At 39.8% G+C, this 17,744-nt stretch overlaps 1 protein-coding gene across 1 annotated transcript in view; it reads left to right on the top strand.

The window, feature by feature from the left end:
* Positions 1-8,175, top strand: part of IRAK3 (interleukin 1 receptor associated kinase 3) — a 40,377-nt gene extending 32,202 nt beyond the window's left edge. The window contains exons 8-11 of the mRNA XM_068971774.1: positions 3,261-3,459; positions 4,683-4,745; positions 4,840-5,004; positions 7,404-8,175. Of these exons, the coding sequence (XP_068827875.1) occupies positions 3,261-3,459; positions 4,683-4,745; positions 4,840-5,004; positions 7,404-7,931 (955 nt within the window). The 3' untranslated portion in view covers positions 7,932-8,175. The remainder of the gene's footprint in view (positions 1-3,260; positions 3,460-4,682; positions 4,746-4,839; positions 5,005-7,403) is intronic.
* Positions 8,176-17,744: the final 9,569 nt, after the last annotated feature.

The raw sequence follows: 17,744 nt of genomic DNA, 5'->3' as shown, positions 1-17,744 counted from the left end.
AAACAAATGTTACATAAATTAAAATTCCCCCTAGTAATTTTATTTACTGCTACTGTCTCTAAGCTCTAGTGTATACTTATATACATGGATACATACATGCCTGCACACATACATACCAAACAATATGTATATGTTTATCCCCATGGTCTTAAAATATCTGAGAATATTAGTTTAGTCAGGTTCTTCCAACACTTCTCTAGAACTATTTTGAAATACAGCTGATGCATTGAAACTGATTAACCCAAGGATGTTCACATCTTCGGGTTTATCCTGCAACCCCTGTACCTTTGTTACATCAAATTGATGTCTTTAAACTTCTAGAGTTACCCGGCCAGGTCCAGTGGTGTTTTCAGGTAAAGAGACGAGTATAGGATGGACAGTGGGCAGCCTGTATCCTTCAGAACAAATCTCAAGGTTCTCCCTGAGCATCCGGCACTCTTCTTAGGTTTTCTCATTTAACCCTCACAACAACCCTGTGAGGTCTGCATTATCAGATCTTTTTACCTACAAGGAAAGCAAAGCTTAGGGAAGTTGCGCTAGCTTGATCAGAGATGAAATTTCACATTGAAAGGAGGTTTACCCCTTCTTGACTAAGCCTTTACTCAAGAGAGCCAAAAACAAGCCATAATACTAAGTGCTGCCTAGCTCAATGAGAAAGATCGAGAAGGCTGTTTATGCCAAAAGGGGAGTAAGGGTTTTAGTTTTGTGTCATTTATGCTGGATATACTGCATGCTGATGTTGGTGGGGGGAGGATGTGTATGCTTTTTCCCAGTAATCTGCAGGTTTATACAGAAACTGTGTCTTGCTACATCTGGTGAGGGAAGGCAAGATATCTGGTGAGGGGTGTCTTAGTGCTTCAAACAGCAGTGACACAGACAGCAAGCTGCCCTATTGCCTCAGGCTGTCATTTAGAACCCAGTGGGGTGCTCTTTATCTCCGAACCCAATTAAGTGAAGTCTGGACTTTTCTGGAGTATTGCAAAGTACTCAGGGACTGGGCTACTAAGCACCAATAACTCTTCCTAAAATTAAAAATATATATCTTTAAAAACCAGTCATGCGCTTACATGTCAAACATAAAATTTGCACTTAGATTCAGATCCTGCATTATAATCTAGGTGTATCATCTTGCTTTATATTTAAGGCCCAAGAACTTCAACTTTAAATTAGGAGACAAATGTAAGCAAAGAAAGCAATTCTCATAACTTTGGAAGGGCTTAGGTACCCAAAAAGAATTGTCCTAGAGACCCCTAGCTACAGAGAGTTGAACTAACATTCCCAGATTCAGAATACAAACTCACCACTTTGTGTGACTTTTCCCATCACCTTAATGAACCATGACTAGTCCTTCTGCCAGAAGAGTTCTCTAGAGAGCTGATGGTCTCTCTGCTACAGAAAGTAGCTTGTGGGAAAGACTAGAAGAAATAGGTTGTAGAAACACTAAGTCGAAGGTGTGGGCCATTGGGTGTTTCTTACCTGTTTCCTGGTGGCTCAGATGGTAAAGAATCCACCAGCAGTGCAGGAGACCTGGCTTCGATCCCTGGGTTGGGAAGATCCCCTGGAGGAGGGCATGGCAACCCACTTCAGTATTCTTGCCTGGAGAATCCCCATGGACAGAGGAGCCTAGCAGGCTACAGCCCACTGGGGTTGCAAAGAGTTGGACATGATTCAGGGGCTGCCGTCTCTGGGGTCACACAGAGTCGGACACGACTGAAGCGACTTAGCAGCAGCAGCAGTGACTAAGCATAGCCTGCACAGCACCTGCTTGTTGCATTATATTGTTACTTGATTTTAGTTACTTTATGTTGTCTTTATTTTGTTAGTCTGTTTTTACTCCTATAGAAAGAATGTATTCAGTTGACCTGCAAGGTAGCTGAAGGCACTTTATGTCTGAATATTCTATTTGAGGTTGAAGCAGGAGAAAGAGTTTGAGTAGAATTGATTGTTGAAGGGCCTTTTGGAATTCCCACTTTCCTAAAACAGAACATCCTTCTTCCTCAGCTGCCATTAACCTTTATTTAGAACAGAGTAAATCACTGAACTTAAAATTTATGTTATACACTAAAGTCTGCTGGTAAACAACTTGTCTTTTCACCAAATACCATTATTCAAAGTGTGAATGCAGTGCCCTGGAACAATTTCGCATTCTTATTGATGGCCTTTCACTGACCCGAAGTCATCTGTGGGTTTTATTGTGTAACATGCTGTGGTTACTCAGCGCCCCTCTGCCTAACTCTTAACAGAAGTATGAGTCACCAGCCGCTGCAAACTTCCCCAGTTTTTCTGAGGATCAAATAAATGGATTAGATTATGAGTATTGTTGCTGCTTCTTTCCCCTTTTGTACTTGGAAAAGACCTGTTCTTTACGGATTCTAAGTGTTTCACAAATTCAGCTTTTTGCATTCTCTTTTAAGTTATGGTTTAAGTTAAGTTTAGGTTCTTTAAAGCGGGGGTGGAAGAAGAAGGGAGGATGAGATGCTTGACATTGAACATTTGGCACTCAGATCTTTGCATTCCTCCTCTTATTGCTGAAATAAAGTGGGGGGCAGTGGTAAGGCAAGGGGTACAGAAGAGAGCCAGACTCTCAGAGTGGCAGAAGCTGGAGGGGTAGAAGCTTGGGTCCTGATAATGAGAGTTAATGAACCTCTCTGCCCACCTTACCTCCTGGCGCATGTGGCAGACTCCTGCTTTAGGTACCCAGTGATCAGGGCATCTCCAGAAGCCCCAGCTTTGATCTGAATAAGTGAAGTGTACATCTGGGGAAGAAGTCATTAAGAACCACATGCTTGTTCTAATCTAGAGCTAGAGCAAAGATAGGATCTGGCTCTAAGGTATTGGCTTAGTGGTTCTAAGCCAAGCATTCCGCAGCACAGCCCTGTGCATATCAGATACTTAATTACTATCTGATTAAAACTCATTTAATGTTCTTATTACATGTAAGTAGATCACAAGGAAAGCTGCTTTGGTTAACTTTAGTTTCTCCTATTGACAAAGCACCAACTTCATCCACCAATTCCATACATAGACCTGTAAATTTGAAATACCTGCTGTCCCTAGGTCAGGTTTTTGTTTTAGGTGTTATGTAATGCTTGGATTTATACTTTGAGAAAAAGATGAGAAAATCTCCTCTAAAAAGTTCATGGAAAGTAATGTTTGACTATTTGGAATTGATCAAATAGGAAAGCGAGCTTGTCCTGTTGTTTTCCACCAGAATACCTTTATGATGTTTTTGTCTTGTTTGCCTACAATCACAATTTCAGTGCAAACATACTTCTGGATGATCAGTTTCAACCCAAACTAACTGATTTTGCCATGGCACACTTCCGACCTCACCTAGAACCTCAAAGCTCTGCCAGAAGCATGACCAGCAGCAGCAGTAAGCACGTGTGGTACATGCCAGAAGAGTATATCAGACAAGGCAAACTTTCCATTAAAACAGACATCTACAGCTTTGGAATTGTAAGTACCAACTCCCAGTTAATGAAGGAGAAGAGTTTATCACCAGGAATGCTCTAAATTCTAAGAACTGTTTTAAAGACTTTAACTTTTAGACCTCTTGATTTCCTGTTACTCATTGTCTTCTATCACTACGTTAATTTTATGTAATCAAACAGTAAAACATAAAGTGATTAATTAGAATGAACTATATTCAGTACTGAGGTTAACTGAAAAAAGACACATGTACCCAGGGTTCATCACAGCACTGTTTACAATAGCTAGGACATGTAAGCAACCTAGGTGTCCGTTGACAAATGAATGGATAAAGATGTGGTACATACGGAATGTTAGTGTAATGGAATATTACTCAGCAGTAAAAAAGAATATATTTGAGTCAGTTCTAATGAGGTGGATGAACCTAGAGCCTATTATACAGAGTGAAGTAAGTCAGAAAGAGGAAAACACATATTAATGCATATATATGAAATCTAGAAAGATGGTTCTAATAAACCTATTTGCAAGGCAGCGAAGGAGACACAGACATAGAGAACAGACTTTTGGACACAGTGGGGGAAGGAAGGACGGGATGATTTAAAAGAATAACATTGAAACATACACATTACCATGTGTAAAATAGGTGTGTGTGTGCTGGTCACTCAGTCGTGTCCGACTCTTTATGACCCCATGGACTGTAGCCTGCCAGGCTCCTCTGTCCATAGAATTCTCCAGGCGGCAAGAATACTGGAGTGGGTTGCCATTCCCCTTTCCAGGATGCAAAATAGCCAGTGGGAATTTGCTGTATGACTCAGGGAACACAAATCCAATGCTCTGTGACAACCTAGAGGTGGGATGGGGTGGGAGGTGGGAGGGGGGTTCAAGAGGGAGAGGACTTATGTGTATCTATGGCTGATTCATATTGATACATGGCAGAAACCAACACAATATTGTAATTATCCCTCAATTAAAATTTTTTAAAAAGAGCCACAACTAATTACGAGTGTGGCTCAGATGGTAAAGCATCTGCCTACAATGCGGGAGACCTGGGTTCAATCCTTGGGTCGGGAAGATCTGGAGAAGGAGATGGCAACCCACTCCAGTATTCTTGCCTGGAAAATCCCATGGACGGAGGAGCCTGTAGTCTACAGGACTGAGCAATTTCACTTTTTATAATATTTATAATAATATAATAATTATTGTGTATGTTATTAATATTATGTAGCTGACTTTCTATATATTCCTTGTAGGTAATAATGGAAGTTCTGACAGGTTGTAAAGTGGTGTTAGATGAGCCAAAGCATATCCAGCTGGTAAGAGTTGTCTCCACCTCTGCCCCTACCTCTTGGTCACTTTTCTGATCGATTCTGAGTTCTAAATGATGAGCTTGTCTTCTTTTCTTCCTAGCGGGATCTTCTTATAGAATTGATGGAGAAAAGAGGCCTCGATTCATGTATCTCCTTTCTAGATAAGAAAGTACCTCCCTGTCCACAGAATTTTTCCGCCAAGCTGTTCTCTTTGGCAGGCCAGTGTGCTGCAACACGGGCGAAATTAAGACCATCGATGGATGAAGTGCGTATACATGTGATTTTGTTAAAAACAGTCTGTGGAACCATGGAAAATCTAAACTGGATAAACTGTGTATCTAAGTGATTATCAGTGTGACAACTGCAGCCCCCAACAGAGTCTTCTAGCCTAATAGACAGCTTTTCTAAATCAGAAAGTTTGGTACTCTGAGAAAGGGTGTCATTGGATAGAACCAGGGCAACCACAAAAAACTGATGAAAAGACATAAGTGAATAATTTGGAGAGAATAGTTTATTCAACATTCATTAAGAGATCTGGTCCAATAAAATGGGAATTCCCTGGTGGTTCAGTGGTTAGGACTCAGGCACATTCACTGCCAGGGCCTGGGTTCAGTCCCTGGTTGGGGAACTAAGATCCTACATGCCACATGGTGTGGCCAAATTTTTTTTAAAAATGCAGCATGTATTTCTCTTGTTGATTTTTAAACTTACTCATCTGCCCATCAATTTAATCATCTAGGTATTTGTTTATAATAAACAAATATTTATTTAGTACCTGCTTTCATGTGCCAGACTTTGGACTAGGTGCTGGTGATGCAACAGTGATCAGATACTGAATTGCTGCTCTCAGCTCACAGTCCAAATGCAGAGTCAAGACTGATAAACATGGAATTTCGATGCAAGAAGATAGGCATCATGATAGATGAGAACACAGGCCAGTATCGGAGCATAGAGTCAGAATATGTCCCAGCAAGCAAGTTTCTTGATGGAGGTGATAACTGAGCTATAATCTGAAGAACAGGTTGGATTTAGGTGGCTTTAGGACGGAGGGATATTCCAGGCAGAGAGACTCTATGCCTGCAAAGGCTCCGAGGTGCAGTGGGTTCCATGGCACCGAGACTGCAGATAATCCTGCATCATGGAAGTACGATGACAGAGAGGGAAATGCTGGACTGTTTTAAAATAACAGGAGGTTCCAGGTGATCGAGGGACATGAAATCCATTCTAGGAATTTGGATTCCATCCTGAATCTGTTGTCGAGCCATGGAAAAGTTTTTAAACAAGGAGTTGACATAATCAGAATATAAAGACCATTGGCCTGGGAATCAGGAGAGCTGTGTTCTAAATCTGACACCACCAGTAAGAGTTATGTAACTAGCAGTTTTGAGCTCTGAATACATAGTGTAGAGAACATGAAATTGGAAGCCAGGAGACGTGGGGTTAAGCCACAGGTCTGCTCCTTACTGGCTTATGATAGTGATTTCCTTTTCTGAAAGGGACTCAGCCTTATCATCTATAAAGTGAGGATAATTATGTTTGTGTAGATTAAATGAGGTCATATGTGTGAAAACACTTTGTAAATTATAAAGCTCTTTATATGTATTTTTAAAATTACATGTATGTGTGATGGTATGTTATTTTCTATCAGGTTAATGGTTCTCAATTTAGCTGCACATCCAAATCAACTGGGAAGCTTTTAAAATACAGATTCCTGGGCCCCTATCTCCATATATTTTTTTCATGAGCATCTTTAGGTCGGTCTAAGAGAGATTTTTTAAGATATTTTAAGAGAGCTTCCCTAGGTAGCTCTAGTATTTGAGAACTATGGATTGGGTTCACTCTTCCCTGACCCCTTCCAATCTTTCACATATTAAGGTTGAAATAAAAAATAATCAGAGATTTGTCCAAGGTCACAAAGTAGTTAGTGGCAATCTTGGCCTAAAGTCAGTTCTCCTCTTTTTAAAAAAATTTTTATTTATTTACTTGTTTATCATTTTCGGCTGCATTGGGTCTTCATTTCTGCCCTTGGACTTTCTCTAGTTTCAGCAAGCAGGGGCTACTCTCTAATCGCGGTGCTTAGGTTTCTCACTGCGGTGGCTTCTCTTGTTGCAGAGCGTAGGCTCTAGAGTGTGCGGGCTTCAGTAGTTGTGGTACACAGGCTTAGTTGCCCCGCAGCATGTTATATCTTCCTGGACCAGGCATCAAACCCATTTCCCCCTCATTGGCCGGCAGACTCCTAACCACTGGACCAGCAAGACACTCCAGATCTCTTGATGTTGAATTCAGTTCAGTGGCTTTTCTGCTTTACTTCAAGTCACTTAATTTAGTTATTAATGTGAAGAATTTTAGCTAATCTTTAATTCCTTCTCATTTCAAATGCTATAAAGACAATGTGTTAGTTGCTAACTTGTGTCCGACTCTTTGCAACCCCATGGACTGTAGCCTCTATCTATGAGATTCTCCAGGCAAGAATACTGGAGTGGGTTGCCATTCCCTTCTCCAGGGGAATCTTCCCAACTTAGGGATAAAATCCAGGTCTCCCACATTAGTTAAACTTATTTCATGAAAAAAAGAGAATATTCCTTAATAGGTAGACAGAAAAAAAGGTTAAAGGAGAGGTTCTTGAGACTTCATTCAGTGTGTGTTTGTTTCTTGGTTATTCAGGTCCTAAATATTCTTGAAAGTACTCAAGCCAGCTTGTATTTTGTGGAAGATCCTCCCACATCCCTCAAGTCCTTCCGGAGTCCTTCTCCTCTGTTCTTCGATAATGTTCCAAGCATTCCAGTGGAAGATGATGAAAACCAGAATAATCCATCGCCGCCTCATGATCAAAGTTTGAGAAAAGATAGAATGACTCAGAAGACTCCCTTTGAATGCAGCCAGTCTGAGGTCACATTCCTGGGCTTTGACAAAAGGACGGGGAGTAGGGGGAATGAGGACTCTCCCAGTGGGTCTGGGTCTCCTTGTGAGGAAAGCTGGTCTCCAAAGTGTGCAACTCCATCCCTGGACTTGAGAGCTCCCGGTGTGCATACGGACCCTTCTGCAGAAGGTCCAGGCCATTCCTATAGGAGCAGGCCAGTGGAGACTAGCTGTTCCTCCGTATTTTCCTGGAATGAATGCGAACAGTACAAAAAGGCATCAGTTTCTGCCGAGGATAAAGAAGAAAGCAAGAATTGCTCAGGCACAGAGTAAGGTCTTATCTGCGGAAGCCACTGTCTTCATCAGTAGTGCTGGAGGATAAGGGATGATACATTTGGCTGATGCCCATCAACAGTGTGACCAATCCCATTCCATTCCTTCCCTTCCAACTTGTAGAACAGAGTGGCTTAAAAGTTTGTTTTAGTAGGATCATTGCCTCATGATCCAACCTGGGCTAAATTAAAACTATTCAGAATTACTTAAGATTGTGGACTATGACTTCAGACAAACAGAGCAGTCAAAACCTACTAGAAAGGATCTGGATTACAGTGTCTTCTCTGTCACATCCATGTGAGTCCTTAGAGCCTCCAATCTGCTTCCAAGTACGTTCAGTTCAGTTGGATTCCATTGTTTTGGTTTAGCCTGCCTGCAGAGGTTGCAGGAAATGTCTAATTTATAAATGTTAATAGAAATCTTTTTAAAGAATTGCCTTTTTGCTTATTTTGATTGAATCTTAGTATGTTTCTTTCATCCCTGTTAAGTCTGCATATGTGAAAATGAACCAGTTTCACCCTTGGTCATTACATGCCCAAGATCTGTATTTCTGTATTTAAACTCTTAGTTTATTTCATATAATATAGTTGTTGACTAGTATTATAATTTTTTACATACTTAGAGACTATTATATCCTGAGTAGACGATGAAATTTTAATCAAATAATTCTTGTTCCTAAGAAACTGGCTGGTCATAAGGGCCTCAGTCAGCTTTTTGTTTGATTCCAACTCTATGCCTTTACTCCTAGTGTTTACCAGATCTCTCCCTTTTGAAATTCTAGCCAGTCTTCCAGGGCTCACCATAATTGCCTCCTACAGGAAGCTTTCCTAATCTTTCCAGCCAATATTACTTACTTTATCAGCATTTCTACAGCAATTTCTCTTTTTTTTTTCCATTTTTAAAGATTTTTTTATTGAAGTATTGTTAATTTACAATGTTAGCTTCTGGTGTACAGCAAAGTGATTCAGTTATATATATATATATATATATATATATATATATACATATATATAAAAGAATATATACATATTCTTTTTCATATTCTTTCCCACTGTGGTTTACTACAAGATATTGAATATGCTTCCCTGTGCCATACAGTAAATGCATGTGTGCTAAGTTGCTTCAGTCGTGTCTGACTCTTTGTGACCCTATGGATTGTAGCCTGCCATGCTTCTCAGTCCATGGGATTCTCCAGGCAAGAATACTGGAGTGGGTTGCCATGCCCTCCTCCAGGGCTATATAGTAGGACCTTGTTGTTTATGTTTTATATATCATGGTTTGTATCTACTAATCCCAAACTCCTAAATCTCCTTTCCTGTTTAATTATGATGTTTGTTTTCTGTGTCTGCGAGTCTGTTTATATCTTGTAAATAAGTTTATTTATATCATCTGTGACAATTTCTTTGCCTTTCTGTTTTATACCTGTCACTTTCTGAATCATATCAAAGTTACCTATGTTATCTTTTCTCTCTTACTAGATGATAAACTCCCTGAATTAGTTTCCTACTGCTATCACAACAGTAGGTTAGTGGGTTAAAACAACATGAATTAATTATTATACAGCTCTGGAGGTCAGAAGTCCTTGGCATTCCTTCTGGAGTGTCTAGGGGAGAGTTCGTTCCTTTGCCTTTTCTAGCTTCAAAATGCTATTTGCATTCTTTGGTTCATGCTTTCTTCCTCCATCCTCAAAGCCAGTATCTGTCAATCTTTAAATCTAGATCTGTCTTTCTGAGCTCTTCTTCATCACCTCTTCCTCTTACTTGGCCCTCTAAAAGATCCTTGTGATTGCATTGGGCCCACTCAGGTAATCCAGGAAAATCTCTGTATCTTAAGATCCTTTGTTTAATCACACCTGCAGTGTCCCATTTCTCCTATAAAGTTGTGTGTTCAGGATTAGGACACAGACATCTTTGGGACCATTACTCTGTTTATCATACTCCCTGACTGTGTAGGGTCCATCTCTTCTGGGCCTAGCATGTTATCCTATACAGAGCAGGTGTTTCCTTATATGTTAAATTGAGTGCCATTATCTCTGTGAACCCACATAGTCAAAAATTCAGCTATAGTAAACATTCCTGAGTAAATTAACCAAGTAGAGATAATGAGTATCTTTATGATGATGGACAGAAACACTCATGAAAACCATTTCCAGAGGATTTACAGAATCTCCCTCTCCAGGATGTTTACTATATAAGGGCAGACTTCTAATTTTCTCTGTATCAAAGGAATAGGCCCATTTTTTTGTAATTTTATTTTTTTGATGAATCAATACAGTTGGGTTAATGGTCATCAGATTGGAGTCCAGATTCAAGAGCAGTTATTCAAAGAAGGAAGTCATCAGAAATCAGGGTCAGGTTAGCAGACCAAGGTCCAATGGAGCTATGGTTCTGGGAAAAAGGATCTTATGGCAGGAAGTGAGGTTCAAAACACAATAAGCTGTAGCCTGATTGACAAGTCAAATAAAAGTCCCAGGCAAGCAGCTGGGAGAGGCCGTCTCCGAGGGCTAGTCTGACACATCCTGACTGTCTTCCCCATCTGAGCATGAAGTATGTTCACGGTGCTCCCAAACTGCCCCTATGCTGAGACTGTTGGGGGGAGGAGTTGCACTAGACTTCATTGATCTTGCTTCTTGTGATGACCTGGCCTAGTTTGAACACTCTTTTGATTATACCCAACTGTTGATTCCTTGTTAATCACAGGAAGCTGTGAAAGTCTTTGACATTAGGCTTTATAAATAGGTAGCCATTCTGAGGTCAGTTTAGCTTCTCTCATGTAGGCTGAATGTATTTTGGCTGAATCGGGCAAATAAGCTTAGAATCTCATGAAGTTGCCACTAATAATTCGAACAAGGTAAACAAGATAATAAAGAACTGACTCTTTGTTAACCTGCTCTTCACTTTGAATCTGAATCCCCCAGTACCTTCAAAGAGAAATCATTAGGAAGTTCTGATTGACACCAGGCCCACACCGTTATTCAGCACATGTGTAATCTGTTGGTATGTTGTTGATTGGAACTTGCTTAATTGACTTAAAGCAGCATTTGTCAAACTTTAGTGTGCAACAAAATGACATGGAAGGCTTGTTAAAAACACAGATTGCTAGCTCCCAATCTATTGCATAGAAGTTTGCTTATCACCTTGCTTGGGTGTGACTATTTTGGACATCTTAAAAACCAAGTCAGATTAACTGGCAATAACCTAATTAACAATATGGTAAGCAGATACTACTGTGGTTAAAAATAACCAGAATTTTCTATTGGGTGACCGAGTCCTCCTTACTAGATTTGCCTTCTACTGCGTGTGTTAACTGATAGGAATTAAATCTCCCATCCTGCTATAGGCAATAAGAGGATACTTTAGTGGCCTCATGATACAAAGACTAAGACACATGAAGAAATCAAGAATGAGTCCCCAAGTGTTCCCTATGATCAGTAAAGATAAATTAGTAAAGAATTTCATTCACCTTCATCTTTGTAATGTACCATGGGCTATCTTCCAGGCAGATCCTATTTACTTGATAGATTTTTGTCCCATTTTATAGCCCCCAACACATGAAGAAAGTGTTTTCTTGTTTTTGAAGTTAGCTATGGGATTTCTGACCTAGTCAATTTTATTGGCTTCTGGAGAATTGTTGTAATGATCTGTGACCCACTGCGTCGTTGTGAAGTTTCATGGGATGGTAGAACAGCTTGTGTAAAACAGCTTTTATGACCTGAGATAGAGTGAGTCTAGGAAGTGAAAGTTACATGAGAAGCATTTGTGAAGCATTTGTGACGCATCTGCCAGAATCAAGGTACTGTGTTAGCTACTAGAGTACCTGGTAAGGAGCAAACATTTTATTAAGGATGAAAAGGCATCTGCCCAAGTTAACTGTTCTATTACAACATCTGTTATATGAGCCACAAACTTTTGGAACCGAAAGTAAGGGCTGAAAGAGTAAGGAGGAGGCAGAGATTACTAGTACTGATGCCGTCTTCAGCAGGCTTCCAGTAAGAAATCTGAAGCGTCTACAAATGCCTCACCACACCATCACCCCACACTGGAACTGCCTGTTGACTTCTCTCTGCTCCATAAAACTGAAACTTCCCCGGGGGGTAGAGGCTATATCCTGGTCTTTTTGGTATCCTTAATGGCTAGCACAGTACCTGACACATAACATGGCCCACCAAATGAATGACTGAATCGAATAATCCTTCAAACCTCTTCAGAATCATTGGTATCTAGTATCTCAACACTGTCATTTAGTTTGCACCCAAAGTCTGTCTTTCTGATATCTAGACTGTCATCAATCATTTGTTTAAATAGTTCCACTTCATCTTTCTTGGTTGAAAGTCTAATTTCAAATATTAATATCTGAGGCATTGTTGAAAAGAAGAATTAAAAATTGTGTACACATCTTATAAATTTGCCTCATGGTGAAAAACATTCCTAAATCATGTCTGCTGCTACTGCTAAGTCGTGTCAGTCGTATCCGACTCTGTGCGACCCCATAGACGGCAGCCCAACCAACAGGCTCCTCTGTCCCTGGGATTCTCCAGGCAAGAATACTGGAGTGGGTTGCCATTTCCTTCTCCAATCATGAAAGTGAAAAGTGAAAGTGAAGTCGCTCAGTCGTGTCTGACTCTTCGCGACCCCATGGACTGCAGCCCACCAGGCTCCTCCTTCCATGGGATTTTCCAGGCGAGAGTACTGGAGGTGGGAATCATGTCTAGGCAATGATAAGCCAACATTTTGAATTTTGACAGAGAAGCTGATGTTTCTTGTATTTTGCTTCCATCTTTATGTCCCAACTTATTTAGGTATATTAATGGTCCATTGGATTGCAAGTATTTTCTTGGGAAGCACTTTTATTCTGAAGATGCCTCCCAAACCTTCATTGCTCACCAGACTTTCACTTAAGAACCTTCTTGTTGATGTCATCTGCCTTACTGAAATTTTTTATGGTTATCTCTATAAATATAATAATTTGAACATCTCCATTGTTTTTCAGTGACTCCTTAATTTTGAAATTTTCTTGCAGACTAACGTTAATTGGGATGGAGTATAAGAAAGTAGGAAGAGTGTACTTGAAGGAGGGTCAAACTCAGTTAATATTTGGGTGTGCGAGCTGCAGTCACACGTCATCTAAACTATTGAGCTGTGTTCTGTTACTATAAGATCAAGGAAAATGAGGTTCAAAGAAGTTGACTCCCATCCTAAGTAACACTGATGATGGCCTGAGGATACAAAGTGAAAATTAGTTAAGCCCAGGACGTATCTGCTCTGAAGAGGAATAACATATTAGAGAAATGCAAATCAAAACTACAATGATATACCACCTCATACCAGTCAGAATGACTATCATCAAAAAATCCACAGACAACAAATGCTGGAGAGGGTGTGGAGGAACGGGAACCCTCCCACACTATATATGGGAGTGGAGATTGGTACAGCCTTTCTAGAAGGCAGTATGCATCAAAACTTTAAATGGTTCTGTTTACCCATTGCTTTTACCCAGAAATTTGTTTAGGAATTAATTCTAATGAATAAAAACTTCACAAGTATGTAAACATGAGGGGAAATAGGTACTTTTTAATGCTTATGATATTAAAATACTGGAAACAGTGTACATATCCTTCAATAGAAGACAGGTTAAATAAATTATAGCGCAAGTCTATAATTGAGTTATCCGCATCTGCCTAATTTAAAATTGTTTAGACCTATGTTTACTGCTATGGAAAATTTGTCCTTGAAATGTTAGTGAATGAAAAAGCAGACCACAGAATAGCATGTTTAATATGAGCCCGTTTATAATACTAGATATTTTTAAATTGGATATGTTTCATAGAGAAATCTTTGCTAAAATGTTAGTAATGGTTTCTTTCTGGGCTGTGGGATTTGGGTGATCATTACTTTTGTTAGACTTTTATGTCTTTGAAATTTTTATAATGAGCATGTATCACTTTTATGATCAGAAAACAATAAAGCTATTTTTATTTTGGAGAAAATATTCTCTACTTTTCTACCTTTGTCTGACTCTTTACTCAGCTGTGTCCTTGATAGCAACTGGCAACTGGTAATCTTGCTTTTATTCCAATGCCCTTTATTTATTTATTTTTTTTGGTCTTCCAACCTCCATGATATGGACACTTCCATACAGATTTATCTGGTATCCTCAGAGTAACAAGTTTTTAAAGGCAAAAGGCACCCCAAGAAGTGAAAACCAGATGAGCAGAAATATGGAAGAATGGAGAAGAGATCACAGTATATAACTGAGAATATCTGTAATCAAATATTAGTTGATTTTGGTAAAATCTTTAAAAGTTACTTTTAACATCTATGCTTAATTCAAGAAACAACCTACAGTTAAAGATCTTTTCACCCTAAAGTATCCATATCCTAGTCTGGTGCCCCACTATCCATTTTTAGCCTACATAAACATTTTAACCTGCTGAACTTAGTAGACTCTAACTGTAGTTACCAACTGAAAATAAAACTTGCAAGAATGCAGAGAAAGAATGACTGAACACAGAGCTTTGCTCCAGCAGGTAGACATGGAGGTTATGAAACAAGTCTGATGGGATCCACAGTAATGTATTCATCATAAAGGGAAAAAGCAAAATATACTCCAGGGTAAAATACCAATTCTAATGATTTCTGTTTGGGACAGTTGTGGACATAAGGAAGTTACAGAGTATATGAATATGATAAAAAAAATTTCCTTAGTAAATCTAGCTTTAAGATAAATGAGTGTTGACTTCTTAAGAGCATAACACAGCCACAAATTTTGGTCTTATATCGAATTAATGTGTTGGTGCTATTCTTGTGTTTCTTAGAAGAGAAATGCCAGGCAACACCAATGGCGCCATCACTACAAAAATTTCAGCAAAGAAAAGGAAACCAATACCTAAATACAGTGTAAAATGGAATCATTCTGAACAGCTCACTAGAGTGAGGTATAATTTTCTGGCGGTCTTCTTAGTCCCATTATTTACTGATGATGATTTCATGTCCTTCTGAAAGTGTACAGGGGAATTATAATGTACTTGCAGGACCATTAAGCACTGGATCTTGTGGGGTTTTTGAATGTTTATATCATATGACTTTTAAAAGGGCTGCAATGACTTCAGCCAAGGGCACATATTAATCAATGACCTTTTATTGTTTGTGTTTTATATACCTGGAGAAAAATGCGTGCTGCTTTTCCAGTATGCTTATAAACCCAGATACGCATGTTTATGCTAACTCACTGCCTGCAGCTCTAAGGCTCTTGCTGTGGTAGGCAGAGCACTCTCTGACATTTTCATTTTGCATTTGTCTGGCAATTTGAAGAAGGAGAAATAATTCATGTGATTATCAGTATCCTGTTTTGGCCACTAAAATGTATTTCCTTAATAAAAAATCATCACCATATTTTAGGAGGCATGGTCTGACATGTGTTCATCTCTCTTCCCGTTTCGTATCCTGGCATTTTTTGCTCTTGATTTCTATGGTCATGTGAGTGAACGAGGTAACATCGCTGCATCACAGTTAAAAGAGCTCATCGATTAGACTGAAGCTACACTTAAACTCCCCTTCAGCCACTATTCCCAAGGCGACATGCTGGACCCTATAACCCTCGAAGCTGCCAGGCACCAGAGAATCACAGTATGTTGTCCTTGAGTTCATAGACTTTATCTGATCTCTCCATGTTGCCCTGCCTGTCCGTGACCATTCTCTTCCTCTTCCAGTCTACTCCAAGTTTTTTCTTTGCATAGGCTGGGCCATGGGTTCATCTGTAATCAGTGATTGTGCTTGTGGAGAAATAGAATCTCTACTTTTTACCCACCACACTGAGCGTATTACATTTAACTTAAATGATTATACATTTTCCCTTTTTTCTCTTTCATCTGTAAAAGTGAGAATGGCTTCCTGTAGTATTACTCTCCTACTAGCTATTTCAAACAGATGGAGTTTAATATTGGGAACTGGCGATCAAAGAGCTGGAAAGCCTAGAAGTGCAGAAAGAGAAAAATGTGAAGTTATCCAGAGAGTAATACTACAGGAAGCCATTCTCACTCTTACAGATGAAAGAGAGAAAAAAAGGAAAATGTGTAATTAAGAGCTCATGACCACTGACCTCGGAGGCTGCTGAGAACTTGCTACTGATGCTTCTGGAATAGTGTTGCCAAGGAGAAAAGCAGGAACTTGGACATGACCCTTGGCTACTGCCACTGCCAGGGGCCCTGTAGGAAGCAGGGAAAGAAAAAGTTTCTCCATTTCTTCCACATCCCATAATGAGAAGTTAGCTGCCAAGGGCATCTAGGATGTACAGTTTTGTCTGAACTATAGTGGAAAGCACAGAAGGACAAGCATGGAGCTAAAAGCCAACAGACAAATTCTATTCTTCAGTCATTCAGCATTTATCCTCACCTTCGAACCCTATATTTAACTTTGCAGTGACAATGACAGTATCATACAAATAACAAATAATTCAAGATGCTGTCATCCTCCCCAAAGAGGAGACCCAAGGTCTCATCAGTCATCATTTCTGTCTCTAGGTGATCTTAATTTTTCTTCCACCTGGATTTTCTGACTATACAGGCAATCATCCCTAACATTTCTTATATAGGAGAAAGAGAGGGAAAATAAAAATTGATAAATAATACACAGATAAATACAAAACCAAGGAAATATGCTTGGCTGCTATGGTTTTTGTTTCTATTATTTGTCACAAGTCTGCAGTTTGCGTGTATAATATGCTTTTTTATTTTTTAAAAAGTCTCCTTCCACGCTCCTTTCGCCCTCAGCCAGCACCCTGGTGATCTGGGTTTCCTTCCTTGAGGGTGTGCACCAAACCTTCATTCCTGAAGGGTGTCAGTCTTCACTGGCCCTGCCTTTATTAGTGTGTGACGACTGCACGTGTACTTTTATTCCTGGATATGGAACTGTTAGCACACACAGCTTCCTGGATTCCCTACTCAGACCTCCTTGCCCTTGTGCTCACCAATCTGATTCCCCTTGATAACTGCAATCAGTACCCAGAAACAGTATAATAATCTACTTCTTTCTTCTTGGTTCAGTGGAAGAAAGAGCCCCAAAAGCCAGTCCCTCGAATTCCAATTCAGTGAAACCATGGTTGTGTCCACATGGGATCATTTCTCACTTGAGATCTAGGACCTTTAAATTAGCAGAGCTCAGAGTCTTGGAAGAATGGATGGAAAGCCAAAAACATATGTGAGTGGGTAATTTTATTTTTCACAGCATTCTGGTCATTGAAAATGGAAAAAAAATTTAATCGTCAATAACTTAAAATGTATCATCAAGTTAAATGTAATATGTTCAATGTGGTGGGTAAAAAGAACACTAGTTTATTCTGTCACTTAATTTGGGTATGTACTGTTCATTTTGTCTAAGGTCGTGCTGTTGTAGTGTAGTCGATAAGCCATGTTTCACTCTCTTGCAACCCCGTTTGAAAAACACCTCACGGCAGTGGTAGGTCCACAAGCTCAGTGAGAGCCAGTGTGAAATGAATCTGACACACACACACGCCCCCCACAAACAAGTATATGCACGTGCAAATGTGCATGCATTTACTCACACTTAACACAACTTTCAGTGGCAATGAATTCACTTGCCAGGCTTCTATGTCCATGGGATTTCCCAGGCAAGAACACTGGAGCGGGTTGCCATTTGCTTCTCCAGGGAATCTTCCCGACCCAGGGATTAAACCTGCCTCTCCTATATTGGCAGGCAGACTCTTTACCACTGAAAGCTGTGTTAAGTGTAGGTAAATGCGTGCACATACGCATGTGTATATGTGCTTGTCTGTGGAGTATGTGTGTGTGTGTGTCTC

The sequence above is a fragment of the Capricornis sumatraensis genome, chromosome 4, assembly GCF_032405125.1.
Source record: "Capricornis sumatraensis isolate serow.1 chromosome 4, serow.2, whole genome shotgun sequence".
Classification (NCBI taxonomy): Eukaryota; Metazoa; Chordata; class Mammalia; order Artiodactyla; family Bovidae; genus Capricornis; species Capricornis sumatraensis.
Note: the sequence above shows the minus strand (reverse complement) of the source record. Positions and strands in the feature narration are given on the sequence as shown.